This window comes from Natrix helvetica (genome assembly GCF_964273705.1).
Source record: "Natrix helvetica genome assembly, chromosome: 1".
NCBI classification, from domain to species: Eukaryota; Metazoa; Chordata; class Lepidosauria; order Squamata; family Natricidae; genus Natrix; species Natrix helvetica.
Genome location: NC_138548.1, coordinates 213,246,238 through 213,270,333, shown reverse-complemented (window position 1 = coordinate 213,270,333; position 24,096 = coordinate 213,246,238). Strand labels below are relative to the sequence as shown.

The window sequence follows — 24,096 nt, the reverse complement described above, 5'->3', positions numbered from 1 at the left end:
CAATAAAAAAATAAAGAGAAAATATTTCACGTTAGCTGTATTTGGGGGCATTCAATATGTGAAAAAAGCAACTGACTGTTATTGATATATGAATGTTGCAAAGTTCTTATTGTTTTATTTTCACTTCATTTCTCTTCATTTTATGGAGCCCTAAACGGGAAAAAGACCAAATAAAAGGTCCATTGAGAGCAGCAGATATGCCCAGCGTGTTGCCAACCATGTATATTGGCTCTGATTGGGAATCCAGCATATTCTGGGGACACCAGGTTCTGTAATTTCTTTCATAGCAAGATTCTGTTTTACAGCATAGCTGGAGATGCTCACCTGCAGGGAGTTAAAGCATATCTTTCTTCCTTCTCCTCATATCAGTAGCTGCAAAAGGTGCTCTGTGACATAGAAAATTCTGGGTCTAAGAGCCTTTGATAAGCAACATCTTTCAAGTCTGGGCTACCTTGGGTTGCCTCCACGAGTTGAGGGGCCTGAGGAGCAAAACTGTCAGAGTCAGATTCTCCATCCCAGAATAGGCTAAGCCTGCAGTTCAAAGTCTCTCCAGTGCTGCCTTTAACATTGCTGAAACTCTGGGAATGTTATTGTGCTGATGGGCTTCTGATTATGTTGGAACACTTATATGGCTGATCTTGCTGATCCAGATCTAACCACGTGATTAGCTGCAATTCTTGTATTATTTTGTCTCATGACAATTCTTTCCCTTCCAGCTGTTATTTTTCTCTTCACATAGTCATCGTTTTCTTTTTTCAGAAGACCTTCTGGGGGCAAGTGACTCCACATTCCTGGTCATGCCACGCATAAGCAACTATTTCCGGCCTACTCTAGCCTTCTACTTTGCTTCCAAAATGAGGTCTCACAAGGGTAGCACATTACCCTGCTGTTGTGACAACAAGGACTCCCAGTACATCATGCATCTCCTCCGCTCCCTCCATGGAAAGCTGCATTTGGAAATTCCTTACCTGATAGTGTTAAAATTTGGTTTGTAGGTTCGAAGTCTTTCATCTAGTGGAGACAGAATATCTACAAAGATCCCTGCTGTGTGAAGTTTGTTGTCTTCTTGGTGCTCAAAATCCAGGCAAAAGGGGCTAAGGAAAATTTATAAATGACAATCTTTAGTTGTCTCCAAGATTTACAAAACTAACTTTCTTTCTTAAACTACTTTAAAAAACCATGAGAGCTTTGTCCTAAAATGTAGGTTCCTGCTTTAATCCAAACTCTGTTGCTTTTATATCAGCAGTCAGCTTTCTAGATACAAGTGAAATCCAGCTCCCAGCAGGTCCCTTGATGAGGACTGGTGGAAGTTAGAATTCAACAATATCAGAAGTTCTGCTTATAGTTTCTACCTTTAGACTCTCATTTAACATTTTATCTCCAGCAGTAAAGGAAGGGAATCTGAATTACCACCAGCAGTATCCATTCTATGCCTACTGTATTGTGTGAATGATTTTTGAAATTATATTTGGAAATAAAATCAGATGCCAAACCAATCTTATTTTATTCTTTGACAAAGTGAATAACTTAGCAGACCAGAAAAAGTCTGTGGACATAGTATATGTAGACTTCAGCAAGGCCTTTGACAAAGTAGACCATGATCTACTTCTTGGTAAACTAGAAAAATGTGGGGTAGACAGCATCTCACCAGTTGATTTTGGAACTGGCTGACAAACATTTGGCTTCATTGCTTCTGGTTGACATCCTGGTTGAAACTTTTGTGATCTGTTTGTCTGCTCGTCATGCCATGTTTCTCATCCAAGAAGAAACAAGTTGCTCCTACAGTACAGTATTTTAAAAAATCAAAACTTTTGGTCACAATCTTCAATTGTTTGTTTCTCTTAATGTAACATGAAAATGACATATTTCACTTCACTGCAGAGACTGAAGCATTGTCTGCAGACAGTATTTGACTGTGTACACGGCATTCCATCATTTCTATTTTTTATTATAATTAACAACCATGGACCTGACCCAAATAATTCAGGGCTCCTCACACGAAGGTGGGCACACACTGGACCTTGTTTTTGTCTCTGGACAGTGGACGAGTGATCTGGGAATAGGGGATCTGGTTATTACACCCCTGTCATGGTCAGATCACTCATCTCTCCGGCTCGACTGCCCCGGCGCTACCCCCCACCGCGGGGAGGCGGAACCAGACTGTCCCAGATGGTTCCGCCCCAGGTGACTGATGGAACCGGATAGGTTCCAGACGGAGCTTGGGCCACTTCCTGTAGCCCTGACCCGCTCCCGGACAGAGGACCTAGTAGCCGCTTGGAATAGGGCGGCTGCTGGGGCCTTGGACCGGGTAGCGCCTTTGCGGCCTCTCCTACGGCAACGAACCACCCTGGCTCCTTGGTTTACCAAGGAGCTGAGGGTGATGAAACGCCACAAGAGACGCCTAGAAAGCAGGTGGAGGTCCTCACGCTCCGAATCTGACCGAACACAGGTAAGAGCCTATTTACGGACCTACCTTGTGGCACTGAGAGCGGCCAAACGTAGACACTGTGCCGCTCTTATTGCGTCCGCAGATAACCGCCCTGCTGCCCTGTTTCGGGTGACCCGCTCCCTCCTATCGCAGAGGCCGCGGGAAGCCCCTTTGCAGGGTAGAGCAGAGGAGTTTGGGGAATATCTGCAGGACAAAATCGCTCAGATCCGGAGTGAATGGGCCCCCTTCAGTGGACCAGGGGAGACGTCAGAAGCGAATCTTGAGGGACCACGCTGGGAGGAGTTTGACTCTGTTGCCCCCGAGGATTTAGACAGGTTACGTGGGCGGCTGCGAGCCACTACATGTTTATTGGACCCGTGTCCCTCCTGGCTTGTACTGGCATCCTGGGAGGTTACACGAGGCTGGCTCCTGGGTATTGTGAACTCTTCATTGGAGGAGGGGACCTTACCGGCCGCCTTGAAAGAGGCGGTGGTGAGGCCCCTACTCAAGAAGCCTTCCCTGGACCCGGTGGAGCTAGCTAATTATCGTCCCGTCTCCAACCTTCCCTTTTTAGCGAAGGTTGTAGAGAGTGTGGTGGCACAACAGCTCCCACGTCACCTGGAGGAAACCGACTATCTAGACCCGCGCCAGTCCGGCTTCCGGCCCGGTCAAAGCACGGAGACGGCCTTGGTCGCGTTGGTGGATGATCTCTGGAGGGCCAGAGATAGGGGCTGTTCCTCTATCCTGGTCCTATTAGACCTATCAGCGGCCTTCGATACCATCGACCATGGTATCTTATTGCGCTGGCTGGAGGGGGTGGGAGTAGGGGGCACCGTTTTGCGGTGGTTCTGCTCCTACCTTTCTGACCGGATGCAATGTGTGTTGGCAGGGGAGCAGAGGTCGACCCTGAGGCCGCTCACTTGTGGGGTGCCGCAGGGGTCGGTCCTCTCGCCCCTCCTGTTCAACACATACGTGAAGCCGCTGGGTGAGATCATCCGTGGTTTTGGGGTTGGATACCATCTGTACGCTGATGACACACAGCTGTACATTTCCACCCCAAACCACCCCAATGAGGCCGTCGAAATGATGTCCCGGTGCTTGGAAGCCATTCGGGTCTGGATGGGGGACAACAGACTCAGACTCAACCCTTCCAAGACGGAGTGGATGTGGCTACTGGCGCCCCGGTTCAACCAGTGGACTCCATCGCTGGCCATAGGGGGCGAACAACTGCCCCCCGTGGAACGGGCGCGCAATTTGGGTGTCCTCCTTGATGCCCGGCTGTCGATGGATGACCATGTGGCAGCCATGGCGAGGGGGGCGTTCCACCAGGTTCGCCTGGTGCACCAATTGCGCCCCCTATTGGACCGGGACGCCTTATGCACAGTCACTCATGCGCTGGTGACGTCTCGCCTGGACTACTGCAACGCTCTCTACATGGGGCTCCCCTTGAGATGCACCCAAAGACTACAGCTAGTTCAGAATGCGGCCGTGCGGGCTATCATGGGGAGGACCAGATACTCCCATATAACACCACTCCTGCGCGAGCTGCACTGGCTGCCTGTGGTTTTTCGGGTGCGTTTCAAGGTGTTGGTTACTATCTTCAAAGCACTCCATGGCACGGGACCTAGTTACCTGCGGGATCGCATCTCACCACATACATCCCTGCGACCAATCCGCTCCCACAGGGAGGGACTCCTCCGGGTACCGTCCACTAAGCAGTGTCAACGGGCGGCGCCCAGGAGTAGAGCCTTCTCTGTGATGGGCCCAACCCTCTGGAATGACCTCCCCCCCCGATATTAGAACTATTACCGACCTCCGCTCCTTCTGACAGAAACTTAAGACTACTGTTCCAATTAGCTGGCTTAGCTGATTTATAGTCCCACTTTCAACCTCCTGGCAAACATCTTATTTTGGGTAGTTTTTAAGGGTAATTTTTAATTTTTATTCGAATTTTAATGTATTATTGTACAGTCCATATCCTACCTCCTCCGTCTATCTATGTATCTATGTACATCTATATTTTTGTATCCACATTGTTTTTAATATGACTGTACACCGCCCTGAGTCCTGTTTAGGAAAGGGTGTGGTCTATAAATTAAAGTATTATTATTATTATTATTATTATTATTATTATTATTGTTATTATTATTATTATTCCAATCATGAATCACCTGATGGCTGCCATCACCACTGACCATTGCTTATTTTAGCTGGAAATGACAGAACAATATCTGAACACCTAATATTAAGAATAACTGGAATAAAATGCCTATAGTGCGAGATTCCTTCTTAACTGTTTGTAGCAGGGACGTGCGGTCAGGGGAGGCAGGGGAGGCAGAGCCTCACCTCTCTTCATGAAATAATAGTATATAATATAATATTATATATATATATATATATATATATATATATATATATATATATATATATATATATATATATATATATATATATATATATATATATATATATACATACATACATACATACATACATACATACATACATACATACATACATATATATATATATATACACAATATTATAATATTATACACATCCGTCCGGTAGTCAGAATGGCGCCGAGGCAGTCCGGGCGCGGCCGGACGGATGTAGCCACAGCGACATCCGGGCGGATGAAAGAGCGAGCGAGGCAGCCTGATCCTCGGTCGCTCGCTCGCCGGACTGACTCGGTGCCATTCTGGCTACCTCCGTCCGGGCGCGCCCGGGAGCTGCAGAGGCAGAAATGTTGTCGGCACTCCCGGATGACGAAGGCACGAAAGCGACTGGGGAACGACGAGAACCTTCCTGCCTCTGCTGGACTTTGCATGCTCCTCGCGACTGCATATTGCAGTCGCGAGGAGCATGCAAAGTCCAGCAGAGGCAGGAAGGTTCTCATCGTTCCCCAGTCGCTTTCGAGGACTGCGGAATGCGAGCCGGCGGAGCACGCTCAGGAAGGTGGGGAATGGGATCACGTGTGCTGGAGGCAGAGGCAGCCTGAGCCTCCAGCACACGTGCTCCCATTCCCCGCCTTCCTGATGACGTCACCAGCCTCACCAACCATAAACCTCACCGCACGTCACTGGTTTGTAGTAGCCAGGGATGAAGTTCCCTCTTTCCAGGTCACAATCTCTCTCTTTATCTGGAGCATGGAAATCAACACAAACAGAACTAAGTTAACTTTTAACATAATGAACACAATCTATAAAGAGCAAAAGAAAAACTGAGCACTGCCGCTTTCACTCCTGCATTTGGTGGAGGAGATGGGAGATAGTAGCAGTCCTGGACAGCCTTATCTGAACTGGGAAGCTAAGCTGAATCAGACCAGGTTAGTATGTGGAGACATCCAGGGAATTGCAAATCTGTAGAGTCGACTGGGAAGTTGAAAAATCCTTCAGAACAAATCCATGGCAATCTACTTCTACATTAAAGCCAAGGAAATGATATGCACAAGACCCCATAGGAAATGATATGTGGTTGGATCCTGAGCTGTGAATGCTTCTTTGGGAAATGAGAGCATTCTGCCTGCTTTGAAAGAAGTAGTGGTCCTCTTTCCTTAAGAGACAGTTACTCAATTCCACAGAACTTGAAAATTCCTCTCTGACCTCAAACCTTTTGTTCTGGGGTGGGTGGGGGGAGAATGTTGAGTTGTACCTAGGCTCACAGCTTCAAAAATCCCCAGAACTTACCTAGATCTTTTCAGTAAGATTTCAGGCCAGGTTCCATTACTGAGACTCGAGTGTGATTGCATTTCTTGAGGATTCTCTGGCAGATTGTCTTCCGGGATCACTTGGTGGCTTTGAATAGCAGTGATCATTATTTCTTTATGCTGCAATGTTGCTTAAAGCTTTCCTGTTTTCATGTGTTATATAGTGATCTTCCAGAGTCACAAGAATTGAGCTGGGCAGCTATCTACATTAGATAGATGGTGGATGGATGCTTAGCTTTTAAACCTTATTTGCAAGGGCTAAAATTACAGATGAACTGTATCAGCTGAACTGCAATCAGGTGGTTAATATTGTCAAGGGGGGAAAATATTCAAACTGCATTCACACATGGCACAGATGACTTAGGCACAGAAGTCCTGCCATAATAAATAAATTGACTGAGAATGACTATTCAAGTGTTATAAAAGAAGAAAATGGACCACATAGGTTTCAGTCAGGAAATCCCACCAGAAACAATGAAGACATTGTTAAATATGCTAATTAGGAATGAAGCCTGGGACATAGGCTTCACTCAGGTCTGTCTTTCCAGGCAGGGAAACAGTTATTTAAAATTTAAAATCATTGGTTCACACTACAAGCGGCAAAATGGAACAACCTCATTGGTTAGGCGGTCTGACTGCTCACTTTAAGAGAGGGAGCTGTCAGAAAGCTAACAGACAGAGTATACTGAAATTGTTAAAAAAGTTGTAGTCACTATACAAAGTCCAGCTTCTTCATTCGACCCACATATAACACTTGCGACAAGGATGGGATGCGAAGAGAACAAAGGACACAGGAGCTGAACTGAGCCGGGTATCCATGCGGCACAAGGCATCATCGCAGCAAAATCGATAATCTGTATCAGCTGCTCAAGATGACCATGCACACTCCACCAGCTCCATTCAACCCAGCTATGGAAAATTGGAAATTGTACGTGTATGTTACAATTCAATTGGTTCATGGAAACAAATGATTTATCAGGTCTATCGGACAATAGGAAGAGAGTGCGTTTCCTAAGCTACTGCAGACCAGAAGTCTTCAATTTGGCCGAACCAGCCAACGTGCAGACGGTACTACGGACAACAGTCCAGGAAACACTCTGAGCATACTCTGCACCCATACCATCAACGAAGGTGAAAAGGTACAAATTTCACCGCAATTGCCAAGAGGAAGGTGAGATGATTAATCAATACATTGCCACACTATGAAAAGCCACAGCTCATTGCGAGTTCAGAAACATAAATGAAGCGATGCAAGATAGTCTTGTTTTGATACTGAGGGACCTCAATCTGCAGAGAAGATTACTAGCAAAGCCTAATCTCAATAGAATACATATGTATTCTATTTTGATATGTATATGGTTTTTAATAATGACTGTACACCGCCCCGAGTCCTGCTTAGGAAAGGGCGCAGTTTATAAATAAAAGTTTGATTGATTGATTTAAGGCAGTGCTAGAGGAAGTAAGAGCAACCAAAGCCTCAGATGAATCCGCAGTGATAATCCAGAAAGCATGGGACACACATCCCCCGTAAAGAGTGACCACCGTGATTAAGAGAGCAGGGCGCAAGAAGAATCAATAGATGAGAAAGATGAAATCCATTGCCTGCATGCCGAGAGAAAGAAGGGAAACCCGAAGATAGAAGAAAGACTGCCTTTTTGTGCCAGATGTGGGGGAAATCACGCCAGAGCAGCTTGCAGATTCAAGGATGATGGACATAAGCTTCTCGCTACCTCCTTGAACACTGCCGGCTGCCCCCCGACATGTCATCTCGTTCCATCTCCCCATGATGTCATCCCGTTTGGTTGATGCCACACTCTCCTCTATGTTATACTGCGACAGAACTTTACTCCCTCCGGGAACTCCCCCTTTCCCGGGGATGGCCTTCTGGCCTATCAAGACGCTTCCTTAATGACGGATCTTGGGATCCCGAGAGGTGGCATGTGAAGAAGAGATTTCTTAGAGGTTTTTTACAGGGGGTTTTAAACCAAATTTTAAAGGGGGAGGGGTTTTTGATTCGGATGGCTCAGACAGGCTTGGGGGGGAGTCTGCCAGGGCACAGGCCAGAGCTAACTAATGGGCGTGGGTCGGGAGTGCTGGGAAGGGTTGGGATTCCGGGGGAGACATTAAGCCATTCCATTGGGGGGTTCACCATCTCAACTGTTTGTGAGAGAGGCAGATATGGTGGGGGCCGAGGGCCAAATTATGTTCGGAGGATGCGGGTTTGCTGTTTAAGAGCGATCACGCATTCCGACGCTCATCGCCCTTCTCGCACCCCTGGGTGCTCAGGATTACAGGACCCTGGTCTCCGGCTGGTGTCGCTTAACGCCAGGTCCGTGGTACATAAGGCTCCCCTCATTTACGACCTCATACAAGAGGGTAGAGCGGACCTGGCGTGCATTACAGAGACCTGGTTGGGCCATGAGGGGTGTGTTCCCCTTAGCCAACTATGACCACCAGGGTTCTGGGCGTTTCACCAGCCAAGAGCCCAGGGCAGGGGCAGGGGGGTGGCAGTGGTTATTGGGGAAAGTCTCAGACCTCAGGAGGTCACTGTGCCTCAGATAGGCGGGTGTGAGTCCCTTTTTGTGAAGTGGGGCCTTGGAGCTCAGGTGGGCCTTTTTGTTACGTACCTGTCTCCCTGCTATGTTTCATCGGCCCTGCCAGAGCTGCTGAATGTGTTAGGTGGATTGGCGGTTGATTTCCCCAGGTTTATGGTCCTGGGGGATTTCAATCTGCCTTCCATTGGCGAGACATCCGAGTCAGCTCGGGAGTTCATGGCTTCCATGACGGCTATGGACCTAACTCAGTTAATTCAAGACCCTACCCATAATGGGAGACACACGCTCTACCTGATTTTTGTCTCTGGGCAGTGGATGAATGATCTAGATTTAGGGGATATTTCTATTCAATCCTTGTCATGGTCTGATCATTTCCTCATCAGGCTTGACTTCCATACTGCTACCCCTCAGCGCAGGGAGGCGGAACTGACTAGATGGTTCTGCCCCAGGCACCTGATGGACCCCAAAAGGTTCCTGATGGAGCTTGGGATTTTTCCTGAATCCATTCCTCACAACTCGATCGAAGCCCTAGTGGAAGCCTAGGATAGGGCGGCCAGTGGGACCTTGGATCACGTTGTCCCTTTGCGGCCTCTGACCCGGTGTCGATCCTGGGTGGCTCCCTGGTTTACCAAGGAGCTCCGGGAGGTGAAACACCAGAAAAGACACCTAGAGAGTGGCTGGAGGGCCATCCGGTCCGAATCTGATCAAACACTAGTAAGAATTCATATTAAATCCTACTTAGTGGCGATAAAAGCGGCAAAACAGCAACATTTTTCCGCTCTTATCCCATCCGCAGATAACTGCCCAGCCGCCCTGTTTAGATTGACCTGCTACTTACTTAACCAAGGAACTGGGCAAGACCCCTTGCAGGGTAGGGCTGAAGAATTTGTTCAGTATCTGCAGGATAAAATCGCTCATATCCGGACAGGCTTGGACTCAGACTGGGTAGATTCGGGCGAGCCGACGGGGATGAATCTTGTGGAGACAATCTGGGATGAGTTTGACCCTGTGACCCCCGAGGGCATGGACAGGATTATGGGGAGACTCAGTGCTGCCACTTGTGTGCTGGACCCGTGTTCCTCTTGGTTAGTTTCAGCTTCCCGGGAGGTGACACGAGGCTGGCTCCAGGTGATTACCAACACTTCATTGAGAGAGGGGTTCTTTCCCACCGCCTTGAAGGAGGCGGTGGGGAGGCCCCACCTTAAGAAGCCTTCCCCTGGACCCAGCTTCTTTAGTCAACTATCGTCTGGTCTCCAACCTTCACTTTGTAGCAAAGGTTGTCGAGAGTGTGGTAGCACATCAGCTTCCCCAGTACCTGGATGAAGCTGTCTACCTGGATCTGTTTCAGTCGGGTTTCAGGCCCAGGTACAGCATAGAGATGGCATTGGTCACATTGGTCGATGATCTCTGGCGGGCCCGGGACAGCGGCTGCTCCTCTGTCCTGGTCCTATTAGACCTCTCGGCGGCTTTCGATACCATCGACCATGGTATCCTACTGTGACGACTCGGGGGGTTGGGAGTGGGGGGGCACCATTTTATGGTGGTTCTCCTACCTGTCGGGTCGGTCGCAGTTCGTGTTGGCTGGAGGGCAGGGATCGACCCCCAGGCGCGTCACTTGTGGGGTGCCCCAGGGGTCGGTTCTCTCACCCCTCCTGTTCAACATTTATATAAAACCACTGGGCGAGATCATCCGTGGTTTTGGGGTACGGTATCATCAATATGCTGATGATACCCAACTTTTCATCTCTACCCCAAACCACCCAAACGATTGCCCTCGACATGATGTCCCGATGCCTGGAGGCTGTGCGGATCTGGATGGGGAGGAACAGGCTCAAGCTAAATCCCTCCAAGACTGAGTGGCTGTGATTTCCGTCATCCCAATTTGTGCATCTTGTTCCATCTTTGATGATAGGGGGATAAATTTTAGCCCCCTCAGAGAAGGCTCACAATCTGGGAGTCCTCCTGGATACGCGGCTTAGTTTAGAAGAACACCTGAAGGCCCTGTCCAGGGGGGCCTTTTACCAGGTTCGCCTGGTACGTCAGTTGTGCCCCTTCCTGGATCGGGATGCTCTGTGCACAATCACTCATGCCCTCGTCCTTTCTTGCCTGGACTACTGCAATGCTCTCTACATGGGGCTGCCCTTGAAGAGCACCCGGAGGCTTCAGCTGGTCCAGAATGCGGCCGCGCAGGTTGTCATGGGGGTACCTAGGTGCTCCCATATTACACCCCTTTTAGGCGGCCTGCACTGGTTGCCAGTTGTTTTCCGGGTGCGATTCAAGGTATCAATTATGACCTTTAAAGCGCTCCATGGCTTAGGCCCAGGGTACCTGCGAGACCACCTACTGCCACCAGTAGCCTCCCACCGTCCAGTACGATCCCACAGAATTGGCCTCCTCAGGGTGCCGTCGGCCAGACAGTGTCGGCTGGTGACCCCCAGGGGGAGAGCCTTCTCTGTGGGAGCGCCTTCCCTCTGGAATGAGCTGCCCCCGGAGCTTCGCATAATCCCTGACCTCCGGTCCTTGCGACGCGCCCTAAAAAGTTGGCTTTTCCAGCAAGCCGGCCTGGCCTGTTAATTTTATCTCATTTTTAAAATGTTATTGTCATATTAATTCGGTTTGTTTTTTGGGGATATTTATCTAATTTCCTTTTAACTTTTGTGATAGGTGTTTTTTAATGTTGTACGCCGCCCTGAGTCCTTTGGGAGAAGGGCAGCATATAAATCCAATAAAACAAAACAAACAAAACAAACAAACAAGGATGGCCTTTGGCAAAGATGCGAGCAGAAGGAGCACATAGCAAGGGTTTGACACGCCAAACAATCTTCCATATACCCCCATTGGCAGCTGGCAGCCATGATAGGATTTCGAAGAACACCAAAGCATAAGAGAAATGAAAACCGAGCCGCAGAACCAAGAGAAACACACCATACAATCATAGAGCACTCCAACGCCCACTGTTTAAAGAAAATCCATGTCACGGTCTAAATCAAGGGGTCTCTGTGCGACATGGAGGTGGACACGGGGTCCTACATGACCATTGTGTCCTGGAAAACTATAAAAAAGGCAGTTCCGGAGCTAACAAAGAAACAATTGAAGTCTCAGAAGGTACTTTTAAAGGACTTTCAAGGGAACCACATCCCTATGATAAGGAGCAGATCCTTCCAAGTCAAATTCCAAGATTTTGTTGAGCCCTTGTTGCTGACCCTGGTGAACGATGACCTGCCAAGCCTGCTTCGGCTGGAATGGTTCAAATCCATGGGTCTAGAAGTGACTGGCATCTGTGATAGGAAGGAATTTGCTGATGTTTTTAATAGGAGTCTGGGCAAGTACATGGAGAAACCCATCTCTTTCAACCTAGACTTCAAAATTGTCCCCATTTGAATGAAGCATCGGAGGGTGCTTTTTACTCTCTGGCCTAAAATAAATAATCAATTAAACAAACTAATTGCCCACAGGATTTTAGAGCCATTTGATCACACAAAATGGGAAAGCCCAATTTTTACATTGATTAAACCAGACAGCTCCCTCCACATCTGCATGGACTATAAATGTACAAACAATAAGGCATTACAATAATGTGCCTACCCTGTGTCAGTCATACAGCATTTATTGCATTCCTTAGGCAAGGGCAAACTTTTGTAAAACTCGATTTAGCTCAAGCATATCAGCAACTACTGATGGACGATGCCACTGCAGAGGCACAAACTATTGTAACACACAGAGGGACATTTAGATGCCGCTGCCTGCAATTTGCAGTAAGCATGGCCCCAGGACTTTTTCAAAGCATGATGGAATGCCTCCAACAGGGGATTCTGGTGGTGGTGCCTTACTTTGACAATGTCCTTGTGTCCACGGGCAACAAAGAAGAGCACATCCAATGATTAAACAGAGTCATGAGCCAGTTCCAAGAAGCCGCACTTAATGTTTAAAAAGATAAATGATGTGACACAAGTCGAGTTTCTGTGATATTTAATTGATGGCTCGGGAATAAACTCAACCAAAAGCAAAGCCCCCACACCAAAGAATCAGACAGAACTGCAGGCATTTCTAGCCCTGTTAAACTTTTATAGTCTTTTTTTGCCACAGAAGGCAACAGTAACTGAGCCACTACACCAGTTGCTAGACAGGAAGGCAAGTTGGACTTGGGGACAGAAGGAAGCCTCTGCTTTCTCAGAAGTTAAGAAACTGTTGTGATCCTTGAGCGTCCTTGTACAATATAATGAGACTCTGCCCCACATCTTAACTTGTGACGCCTCCCCATTTGGCGTCAGGTGTGTTCTCAGCCACTGGATGCCAAATGGGACCCAGGCCCCAATTGCATTCTACTCAAAAACACTATTGACAGCAGAACAAAACTATAGTCAACTGGACAAGGAGGCACTGGCTGCAGTGGCAGGGGTCAAGCATTTTCACAAATACTTATACAGGAGAGACTATGAACTAATTACGGACCACAAACCGCTCCTAGGCATTCTTGCAGAGGAGCATCCCACCCCAAATATTTTAGCCCCGTGAGTGACGAGATGGACCATTTTTATGGCAGCATATAATTATAGACTAATACAACGGCAGATCCAAGCCATAGGTCACGTCAACATCCTCCGCCAGTGCCCACTCCCGGATTTTGTAGAGGATTCTGCCCCCGTTACACCCGTACTACTAATTGAGGACTTTGCATCCAGCCCTGTCACATTGGCTGCAACTAGCGGGACATTCAGCAAAAGACAAAGTCCTAAACTGAGTGTGGAGAGGGTGGCCTGAGGGACCTGTGGGGGGTGATTTAAAACCATTTCTGGTGCAACATGAATTGTCAGCCCAAAGGAATGTCTATTGTGCTGGGATCAAGTGGTTGTACCCTATAAACTAAGGAAACAAGTGCTAGAGGCAAGGCACGTGGGGCACCCTGGCATTGTCCAAATGAAGGCACTGATCAGGAGCTATGTGTGGTGGCCAAATATGGATAGGGACATAACTGAATGGGTCGTGACATGTACACCTTACCAGGAATCCAGACCAGCACCACCTATGGTACCCCTAGAGAATAAGAGACCCCCATAGAACCCTTGTCATGAAAGCCTCTTAATTCCCCCCCCCCCCACATAACAGACATCCCAGTCAAATGCCTGTCATATGTTGCTCATGTAGCATTAAAACCCAGAGATGGGAAAGAAAAGCCAAAAGAGGCTGCAACTGCTGCCCTGATCCCCAGCCCAGTTAGAGCAGAGCCAGAGCCTGAGCCCCAGTAGCTCCAGTGCCAGCCCTTTGGAGAGCCAAGGCTGGAGTCACAGCAGCAGTGCCAGCTCTGCAGACAGATAGGATGACAAGAAGAAACAGGGGGGGAAACGATAAGAAACAGATTTGTAGAACTAAGATCCTAAATGGGAGTACTATAATGAATACTGGTTGAGTGGGGGTGTTGGAATTCATTATTGGAATGTGTATTTCTATGCAACATTCAACTATGTGAGCAGCTTAGGAGAGACGTTCGGCTAGGATGCCTTTATTGCTTCTGGTGGACATCCTGATTGAAATCTTTTGTGGCCTGTTTCTTCTTTTACACCATTTGGATAGTCTGCATTAATTTCTATTTCTGTTTCATTTTGTTTCTTATGTTCATGTGACACTGATGTGGAATTTCCCTCAGTTTGAAGCATTTGTCTTACTTCATGAACATACTGAGGTTTCATCAATAATTACACTTCTACTGATGGGTACCTTGTTTGTGTCTTGGTGTAGAATTCTGTATCCCTTTTGAGATTCATTGTACCCCACAAGTACACTTTCCTTTGCACAATTTTCCTTTGTAGTCGATTTTGGAGATAGCATGCGGTCATATTTGCCTACCCACGTATGTGGTTGGCATATCTGCATCAAAGAGCATAGTTCTTCCACTGTCACAAAGTGCGATTCTTTTTTTCTGAAACCCTGTTTTGTTCTGGGTTGAATGGTACAGTATTTTGAAATATTGTGCCATGCTTTCTGAGAATCGCTTGTGTGTTGTCACCTGTTTATTCAGTTCCATTATCTGTGTGCAAGACACTTGGTATTTTGCCAAATTTGTTGCTTATTTTCTCTGGTACTTCACTTTTGTTGTATAACAGATATTGTGTAATATACCTGGAGTAATCATCTATAAAAAGTGAGAAAATACCTCTTCTTTCCTGGTCAATGTTTTCATTGAACCACAAATATCTGAATGAATTAAGTCCAGAGGTTTTTGAGCTCTGCTGTTACTCTGCTTTGGAAAGGCTTTTCTTATTATCTTTCCTTCTTTTCTTTTATATAGCAGTTGCATTTCATTATTTGATCATATGGACTAATTTTTTTAATAAAAGTTTTTTTATTTTACATTTTCAAAACAAACACAACATAAAGAATCCTCCTTCTTTACATACTGTAGAAAGTGTATCAGTTGGTTACAAAAAGCTTTCGTGTGTCTCTTTCACTTTCGCCACAAAATTCGTATTAACTCAAGTATTTTAAATCAGATATTTTCATACATATTACCATCATCATACCTCCATTTTCATTTGACTATAATTGTTTAAACATCCTTCATAAAATGTACCAAGATTTAAAACCTGACCACATACTGGCATTTCATTTGTTATTTCTAATATCCTCCAATAACACTATATCCTTATGGCCTATTCTGAGTAAACATCAATAATATTTAGTAACAAAAATTTCTAATCCTCCTTTCCAAATCACTGTTTACAATTTACATCCAATTTCCTTATGTTGTACCCATACATATATATTCATTGTTATTATTATCCCTCCTTCATTTAACTCTATCCATTATCATAGCGTTTTCCCCCCTAATAATCAAAACTTAGTTAAATTCAACTTAGTTATTTTTTATTAACCTTTATATATAACCAAATAATTTCTTTTCTTTTTCTTTTTGCTTTTAAAGTTTTATTGATTTGTGGCCACCACAAGGTGTTCTCAACAGAATACAAAACTTAGCAAGTAAGCACACACTTTATGAGAAGGATCACATCAGCTTCCTCAGACTGTTTAGGAACAAACAATGGTTTATTTATGAAAAGAACAAGTTTGTCCTTCACTACAAGAAAAACTTGCTGCTTTGGGAATTATACAGATAGAGCAAACTGAGCAAAGTGAGAGTTTCCCCCCCTCCCCCTTATTCAGGACCTTGTTTTCTACCCCCTTATCTGTTTCATAATGGTTTTTAGTAAACTTTGTTCTGATAGTGCTCTGATTACATTTGCTAATATTTGCTGATTTGAGTACCCTGTATGGCTTAATATAGCTACTGTCTTTAAGGGATTTTCTTTCATCAGGACTAATTCTGCTAATATTTGACTTTGGAATGAACAGAATTTTGGAATCTTTTGAAGGCTGAAAAAGATACAGATAAAAGAATTTCCTCCCCCAAGCTTTACCTTGGGACTTCAGTCTCCAAGAATCTGACAAAACTGAATGGAAGGGAGGAGAGGAACCCTTTTCCCCCTAAGTTTTGATTTTTGTTTTAAGTAAACTTCATAATATCATGTGCATTTCATATTGACAATTATTTTTATGGAAACAAAGACTGGGATACAAACAGGCTCTGGCAGGGTATTTAAATGTACCCAACCAACATTGTTAAAAGCAAAACAAAAAAGCATCCCCCCCCCCCCATATCTTGACATCTTTTAACTACACTATTCTTAGTTGCAAGTAGTTCGGATCACTTTCAAGTACCAGTATGTAAATGATTTTTGATAAACCCCAAACCTTGCATTTTAGATAGTACAGAAATATTAAGTAACTTAGCAGCTAATGCTGTCTCAAAAACATTGAAGCAGATCTTAGAGAGTAAGAAATGATCTCCTAAAGCTTTCATTTCAGAGGGAAATCCTCAAGCAATTCTTCAAAGGAGTTTTTAGAAGGGTAAACCCGCTTCCTGCAAAAACTCACTCTTCCAGATTTTTAATTTACCAGTCTGAGAAGGACCCACCAAAACAATCATTTCCCCCCCACAAAAGCTTGATCTTGTAGCCAAACATGCTCCTAAGGCCCACACAAATCAGTCTTTTTTAACTGGTTTAAAATCCGCCGGCTGTATGGGAGGGTAAATAGCAAACTTGCTGGAATAAAGAGCAAGGGCCCACTTAGGGAAAGTGATAAAGGGGGGAATGAACCAGAAAAGGAAAGACAGCTTGGGCATCAATTCGGTAAGGATTTCCGGAACCAAAATATAATTATAGACGTCTCGCCCATCCACGTCCTTAAACCGATAGGAGCGAGCAAGATCTGGACTGAGGACCACTTTGCCGCTGTGCCTCATGACGTGCGGATCCGATGCCAAGGCCACCACGCATTTCCCACTCACTTCGGGAGACTCTGCTTTGTTGGCCAGCCGCCCCGGCAGGTCCTTGAATAGTTTCTCGACATTCTCCGCTTGTTCCATGACCAGTTCAGTGTGAACGAGCCCAGGCCAAAGGGACACGCAGGCCACACCGAAAGGGCGCAGCTCGATGCCACAGTCAGCCGCCAGGCGGTCGCAGGCAGCTTTGCCCACCCCGTACGGGACGTCGAACATGTACCACAGCCCACCGGGCGAGACGATGATGACAATGAGACTGCGCCCGGCGGGCACCATGAGCCGGGCAGCATGAACCATGCAGAAATAGTTGCCTCTCAGGCCGGCGTTGTTGACTGTGTCCCAGAGTGACGGCTCAGTTTCCCAGAGTGGCACACCGATCTCTTTGGAGAGGGTGGTCACCGCGGAGAAAGCACTGTTGACCAAAACATCCAGGTGGCTGGCTTGCTCCTGTCGGACACCCTGGAACAACGCAGCCACATCTTCCTCTCGAGTAGGGTCGCACACCACCGCGGTGGCGCCCGCTTCTGACAGCTGCAGCGCAATGCCTTTCCCGATGCCCCACGAGGCGCCGGTCACCACGCAGACGTGTCCTAGCAGAGGCCTAGTCCCCGAGGCCATGGCAGCGGCAGCAGTAATAGCAGCAGCAGCGGAAGAGAAAGGTACCATTTGCTCAGCGGCTGGCGAAAACAGGAGAACCGCGGCGACGACAAGGGCTTTTGTGGCACTTGCTCAACCCTGTGCCATCTGCCGCGATTTCTAATCCTCATTTCCAAATCACTGTTTACAATTTACATCCAATTTCCTTATGTTGTACCCATACATATATATACATTGTTATTATTATCCCTCCTTCATTTAACTTTATCCATTATCATAGCGTTTCCCCCCCTAATAATCAAAACTTAGTTAAATTCATAAAAAAAAAAAACTTAGTTAAATTCAACTTAGTTATTTTTTATTAACCTTTATATATAACCAAATAATTTCTAATCTTCCTTTCATAGGTACCATTCAATATTCATATCCAATTACTACTTGTCATACCAATACATATGTATACATTATTAACATTATCAGTTGTTTTTTTAACCATGTATATTGTCACTAAATTTCACTAAATTTAACTAGTTTTAGATTATACACTTCCATCTATCAACCTGCATCTTTCCAGTAGCAAAACAATCTCATGTCTTTTGCCATTTGTGGTATCAGTCCTCTAATCATCTCCTTAATCAAAGGGGGAGGAGCCAATGTCGCTATGAGATGGACATGCGATCTCAATACTCTGAGATCACTGCCAAAATTTTTATCACTGGGTGGTCCAATTGGACCTAAAGTGTCCCACAGAGACGGAGAATGGGAAGAATACGTCCTGCTGATCTCAGGGACACGAGGAGAAGTTCTTCTAGCTGGCGATAAAATCACAGCCCTTAGGCTGGTGAAGTTGGGACAGCTCCAAAGAGAAGGAAATGGAAAGAGGAAGTTTTTACAGCTGATGAGGAATTTTTACCATTTTAAAAGAGACTGCCTACAAAAAACTTAAAATTAATTTAAATCTGAGAACAGAAGAAATAAGTGGTGGAATTAAACTTTGAATGGTTTTGGTCAGTGTGTTATCTTGCTCTTAAATGCTATTTTTATGGATGGAATTTATGCAAGCCTTTTAAAATGAATGGATTAAGTTTTCTTCTTCTATCTTTTTATTATTATTATTTTTGCAACCTATGGACTAAAATTCTCCTTCCTCATTACTATGTGTGTTTTTCTCTTTTTCTGCTCTATTTTACTCAAGAATTTGATTTTGATTTTTTTTTTATTTGGAATATAAAAAGAAAAGAAAGAAGGAAACAAAGAGAATTCTAACAACAGAGGGAAAGTTAGTGCTGCTGTTCGGAGGCTGGAGGCGTGTGTATTGGGAACGAAGCACTTTCACTTTCCTCACTGAACAGTCTGGCTTGGCAATTCAAAGTCTCACAGTTTGTTTATAGAGAGTCATAAGAACCAAAGGACGAATTGTTTACGCAGATGTCCATTTGAACTGTATCTCTAACCAGAGAAAGTGAAAAGAAGATTCTACTGTGAATTTATGTTTAACCTTGTAAAAATCCTTCAAGCCAGAGCAGCAATATTTGTCAGCTGGAAATTATGGCACAACTACAACAACAGAAAGAAGCTTTAAGTTTGCAAAAGATAATGTTTGAAATTCAGAAATTATCAAAGACATTTGAGAGGACGGAGAAGAAGTTGGAAAATCGAGAGCATCTAACAGTAAAATATTATGAAGAAGTTGGAGATGTTTATCAAGTGGAAAAAGTGGAGGTTAGAGTCCTAAAAACTAAAGACAAAAATGACCATAAAGAAATCAAATCCGCTGATATCTATGGTGATTGATTTGTGTCTGGAAATGGAGAGTGGAATACGGAAAGAGGAATTAAATGGAGGGGAACTCTACCCCAGATGGCAAGATACAGAAGAAGAAAAAAGAAAAGAATTTATGGATTTAAAGAGAGAAATTTTATTAGCAACATCATTGGTAACACCACTGACAATTAAAGATAAGCTGATCAAGGAAACAGAAGAAGGGCATCAAAATTACATGAGAGACTCAATAAGCAATGATTTGCAAAAAGGAGTCCATGCAAATTTGATTAAGGAGATCATATGGACTAATTTTTATTCCACTTGCATAGTCGTTCTCAATTAATTTCTTTATTATGTCAGGACTTCTGTGCCCAAGTCATCTGTGCCATGTGTGAATGCAGTTTGAAAGTTTTTCCTCCTTGGCAGTATTAAACATCTGATTGCAGTTCAGCTAATACAGTTCATTTGTAATTTTGGCATTTGCAAGTAAGATATACTCTCTTTTTGATGGCACAACTATCCCCTTGGAAGGTCTCTACTTTATCTTGTTTTGTGAGCTTCTTCACCAACAAAAGATAAATTTCAAAAAAAGGGACATACAGGACATTTTTCACATGTATCTTTTTGGTGACACTGGGAAACAGGACAGTAAAAAAAAAAACCATATCTCATTCATTCTGATTCCATTTTTTGCCCTTTAGTTGTGGTGATTTTTTTTCCATTTTACTCTGTTCAAGGTGAATAAAGAATTTTTTTTGTATCCAGCTCGATTCAAAGCTTTGAAATTCTAGCTCAGAGAGTTTTTAGTAAAGTTTATATTGTTTTAGTTGTTTTAAATGTTCTCACCAATGCTGCCATGCTGCTATCTTCTCTCCCTCATATGCGGCTGTCATGACTCAGAATCGCCCATGGATGCCGATTTCTTCTCTGGTGATTTCAAGGGGTTTCTCTCATCTGATAGGGAGGTTGCTTGCCTCCTCTCCGTCACCCGAGTGCCCCCTCTCTCCTGTTGATCCCTCCAGGTTCAACTTCATCCTTTTTCAGGAACTTCACCTTAGAAAGTCGAGTAAAGCTAGTGGAGCTACCACTCCTTCGCCCGCTTCGAAGTGCTGTTACTGCATGAAGTCGGTGCTGTTCATAAAATTCTATTTGCTAAAAATGTTATCTTTCTTTACTTGTGAAAAGCAATTTTGTAGTCCTGGCTGAATTGCAGGGCAATTGGCAATGGATGGATGAAACAATAGGAGGCAGTTTAGCTGTTGCTAAAACACATGACCCATTATTAGATGGTACAGCTCAACAATTCTGTATAGGACTTTCTCTTTCAAGTTTATAAGAATACATAATGCAAATCGGTTGGAAAAAGGAAAGAATAAAATTCTGCATTTTCATAATATACAGTATATAACGATTGTGTGAATATATCTGTTACATACTGACAGCCAGTATGGTAATTTCCACCAAGGTCCTCTCATCCGGTGGGAACAATACTCAAATGTGATTGGTCAAGAGGTCTGACAGCTCCCTATAAAAGGGCTGCTGCCAGACAGAGTCTTTGCTGGATTATGGATAGTTGTCACTTAATAAAGAGCTGTTGTTGCTGAAGCTTGAGTCTTGCCTTTTCCATTCACCCTATCTAACACTGGCAATAAAGGTGGGATTGGAGGGCAACTAGGCACCAAAAAGAGCAAACATAATCCAGCAAGTCAATCCAGCCCAGAGTTAAGTGCGGCTTTGAGGACCCATCTTTAATTGGCAAATTCGAATCTGCCTTGATTGAACAAGGTGACTACGCACACCCCACCAGCTCCATACAACCCAGCCACCAAGCACTGGGACTTGTATATAATGAGATTCCAATGCTTCCTTGAAGCCAACAACCTCCTGGGCCTGTCCAAAGGCTAAAAGAAAGCCATTTTCCTGAGCTAATGTGGGCCAGAGGTATTCGACACTGCGAAAGACCTATCCGAGCTAATGCCGGTACAGTCAGTCGCTTGGTTGGTGCTACAACAGACGTTGCAAACACACTATGCTCCCAAACCATCTAAATATGTGTGGAGGCACGAATTCAACCTCAGTAACCAGAAAGATGAAACGATCAACCAGTATGTTTCCGCAATTTGGAAGGCTGCTGCCTACTGCAAATTTAGAGACTTAGATGAACTCTTGGTGGACAGAATCATTTGTGGTGTTCGGGACATTAATTTACAGAGGAAGTTGCTCGCCAAGACAAACTTCACTCTACAAATTGCCCTGTACGAAGCCAGGGCTACCGAGTCTTCAACCAAGACAACAGAGACGCTGCAAAGGCAGAACAGCCCAAAAAGTGTGCACAAGACAGCTGAAATCCATCACGACATTGCTGACTGAGAACTCTCTGACAGCAAGGAAGAGGTCTACCACATACACAGAGAGAAGAAGAAAGAATCGGCACATAAATTCGAAACCCATTTCCTGCCTTGCGCTGGCTGTGGGGGCAACCATCAGCAATCTGCCTCCCGTTTCTGAGATACCTTTTGCCAATGCTGCGTCTGAAAGGGGCACATTGCAAGGGTCTGCCAAAGCAAATTTCCCACAGCACCAAAGTAGCCAGCTGTCCAGGCTGCATGCCGAAGACCACTAAGGCGAGAATCAGGGAACCTGCGGCAGAAGCAAACATAGGCAGACAACACTACATTCCAGACAACGATCAGGCAGGCAAGCACCCAGGGGAACAAAAAGCTGAGGATATCCATCCTCCTTGAGGGATCTCTCTGCTCTATGGAGATCGACACCAGCTCATCACCGACCATCATGTCCTGGGCCACACTGAAGAAGGCTGCCCCCAACTTGAGAAGGCACACTTAGGGAGACCCCGAAGTGATCCCGATCAAGCCTGACAGGTCTGTCCGCATCTGCGTGGACTATAAATGCACCATCAATAAAGCCCTACAACAAAGCCCATTGTCCAGCATTTACTTCATTCCCTTGGACCAGGAAAAGTTTTTGCAAAATTAAATATGGTGCAGGAATACCAACAGTTGCAGAGGCCCAAACCATTGTGATGCATAGGGATGCATTAAATGGAACCGGCTGCAATTCAGAGTTAGTATTGCCCCTAGCGCAGCGATGGCGAACCTTTTTGGGCTCCCGTGCCAAAAGCGGGGGGAGCGCGGGGGGATCGTACGCAGGCGTGCCATACCCATAATGCTATGTGCGCAACCCCCCGTTGCGCATGCGCACAAACAAGCGTGGGCAAGGGTTTCCCCCCCTCCCCACAAGAGCGGGCTGCTTGCACGGCTCTAGCCCGCGGCTCTAATAAAGATCTGCAGTCCGCAGCGCTGCTACTTCCAGCCGGGATATATTCTGCCAGATCCTTGGCGGCGTCTTTATGCAGGTAGCTCGCCTTCCTGCCAGCAGCTCATCCAGTGTCCCAGCTGGAAGCAGCAGCACAACAGTCGCCATTACCAGGGGCGAAGGGGTGGCAGTGGAGAGAATGGGCGACCACCGCCCCTTCATCCTCTCCCCAACAGCGGCTGTTGCGCTTCTGCTTCCAGCCGGGATGCTGGCAGAGAGGAGAGCTACCCACATAAAGACACCACCGAGGGTCTGGCAGAATATATCCCGGCTGGAAGAAGCAGCACAACAGCAAAGGAGTAGCGATGGCAAGGACGGTCTCAGGCGTCCCTCCCTCCCCTCCCCCCCGCCTGAGCAGACTTCTTCAGAGCTCCAGCCTGCAGCTCTGATGAGGATCCACGGTCTGGAGCGCTGCCGCTTCCAGCCGGGATATATTCTGCCAAACCCTCGGCGGCATCTTTATGCAGGTAGCTCGCCTCCCCGCCAGCAGCTCCTCCGCCAACATCCCGGCTGGAAGCGGAAGCACAACAGCCGCTGTTGGGGAAGAGACAAAGGGGCGGCGGTCGCCCGTTCTCGCCACCGCCACCCCTTCGCCCCTGGTAACGGAGACTGTTGTGCTGCTGCTTCCAGCCGGTGGCTGCCCGGTTGCTTCTATGCAAGTAGCCCATTCAGGTGGGGGAGGGAAGGAAGCCCCGACCACAGCTCTACTAAGAAGCGATGGCCAGGAACCCCTCTCTGTGTCTTTGGGCACGCGCGGCCGTTGCTCTTCCTGTTGCTGGTTTTTGGTGTGCATGCGTGCCAGGAACCAGATCACCAAATGGCCGACACGCATGTGCACCCTGGAAGCAAAAAGATCACGTTCCTAGCATGCGCATGCGCACCGGGCGGCTCCACTTCTGCTTTCTGGCACACCAATGCGTGTCAAGACCAGCTGGCTGCTGCACCCGAACCCGGAAGAGGAACTGGAGATGGCTCCGCGTGCCAGGAGAAATGGCTCTGCGTGCCACTTCCGGCATGCATGCCATAGGTTCGCCATCACGGCCCTAGCGTCATGGAATGGCTTTTGCAGGGGATACCAGGAGTCATCCCCTATTTCGATGACATCTTAGTATCGGTTGCAAATAAGGAGCAACTTTTCAAAAGATTACAAACTGTTTTGACCAGAATTAGTGAGAAAGGCCTCCGCCTCAAAAAAGAAAAAATGCCAAATTAATGTACCATGGTTGAATTTCTGGAGTACCTGATTCACCCAACAAATAAAAAAATCAACGCAATCCTGAACGCCCCCACACCTTGAATTCAGATTGAGCTGCAGGCGTTCCTCGGAGTCCTTAACTTCTACAGTGTCTTTCTTAAACAGAAAGCTACT

The 24,096-nt window shown here is 46.0% G+C and overlaps 3 protein-coding genes across 6 annotated transcripts in view; 2 read left to right on the top strand and 1 right to left on the bottom strand.

The window, feature by feature from the left end:
* LOC309383244 (sterol O-acyltransferase 2-like) overlaps positions 1-24,096 on the top strand; it is a 115,849-nt gene that overhangs the window by 78,967 nt on the left and 12,786 nt on the right. The window contains exon 16 of one of the 3 annotated variants that reach the window (XM_081935547.1): positions 763-1,486. The exons of 1 other annotated variant lie outside the window; for it this stretch is intronic. In XM_081935547.1, coding sequence (XP_081791673.1) covers positions 763-810 — 48 coding nt within the window. In that variant the 3' untranslated portion in view covers positions 811-1,486. Of the gene's footprint in view, positions 1-759; positions 1,487-24,096 lie in introns of those variants that run through there. One more of the 3 variants, XM_081935545.1, reaches the window with a different exon arrangement.
* Positions 5,688-24,096, top strand: part of LOC309383241 (sterol O-acyltransferase 2-like) — a 126,069-nt gene continuing 107,660 nt past the window's right edge. For both annotated transcript variants that reach the window (XM_081935533.1, XM_081935532.1), the window contains exon 1: positions 5,688-5,756. In XM_081935533.1, the coding sequence (XP_081791659.1) occupies positions 5,692-5,756 (65 nt within the window). In that variant the 5' untranslated portion in view covers positions 5,688-5,691. The remainder of the gene's footprint in view (positions 5,757-24,096) is intronic.
* LOC309384571 (dehydrogenase/reductase SDR family member 1-like) lies at positions 16,428-17,654 on the bottom strand. The gene has a single exon (XM_081938270.1). It carries the CDS (start codon positions 17,646-17,648, stop codon positions 16,731-16,733), a length of 918 nt encoding a protein of 305 aa, XP_081794396.1. The 5' UTR covers positions 17,649-17,654; the 3' UTR covers positions 16,428-16,730.

Coding starts and splice junctions, on each gene's coding strand:
- LOC309384571 (XM_081938270.1), bottom strand. CDS start 17,648: ATGGCCTCGGGGACTAGGCCTCTGCTAGGACACGTCTGCGTGGTGACC.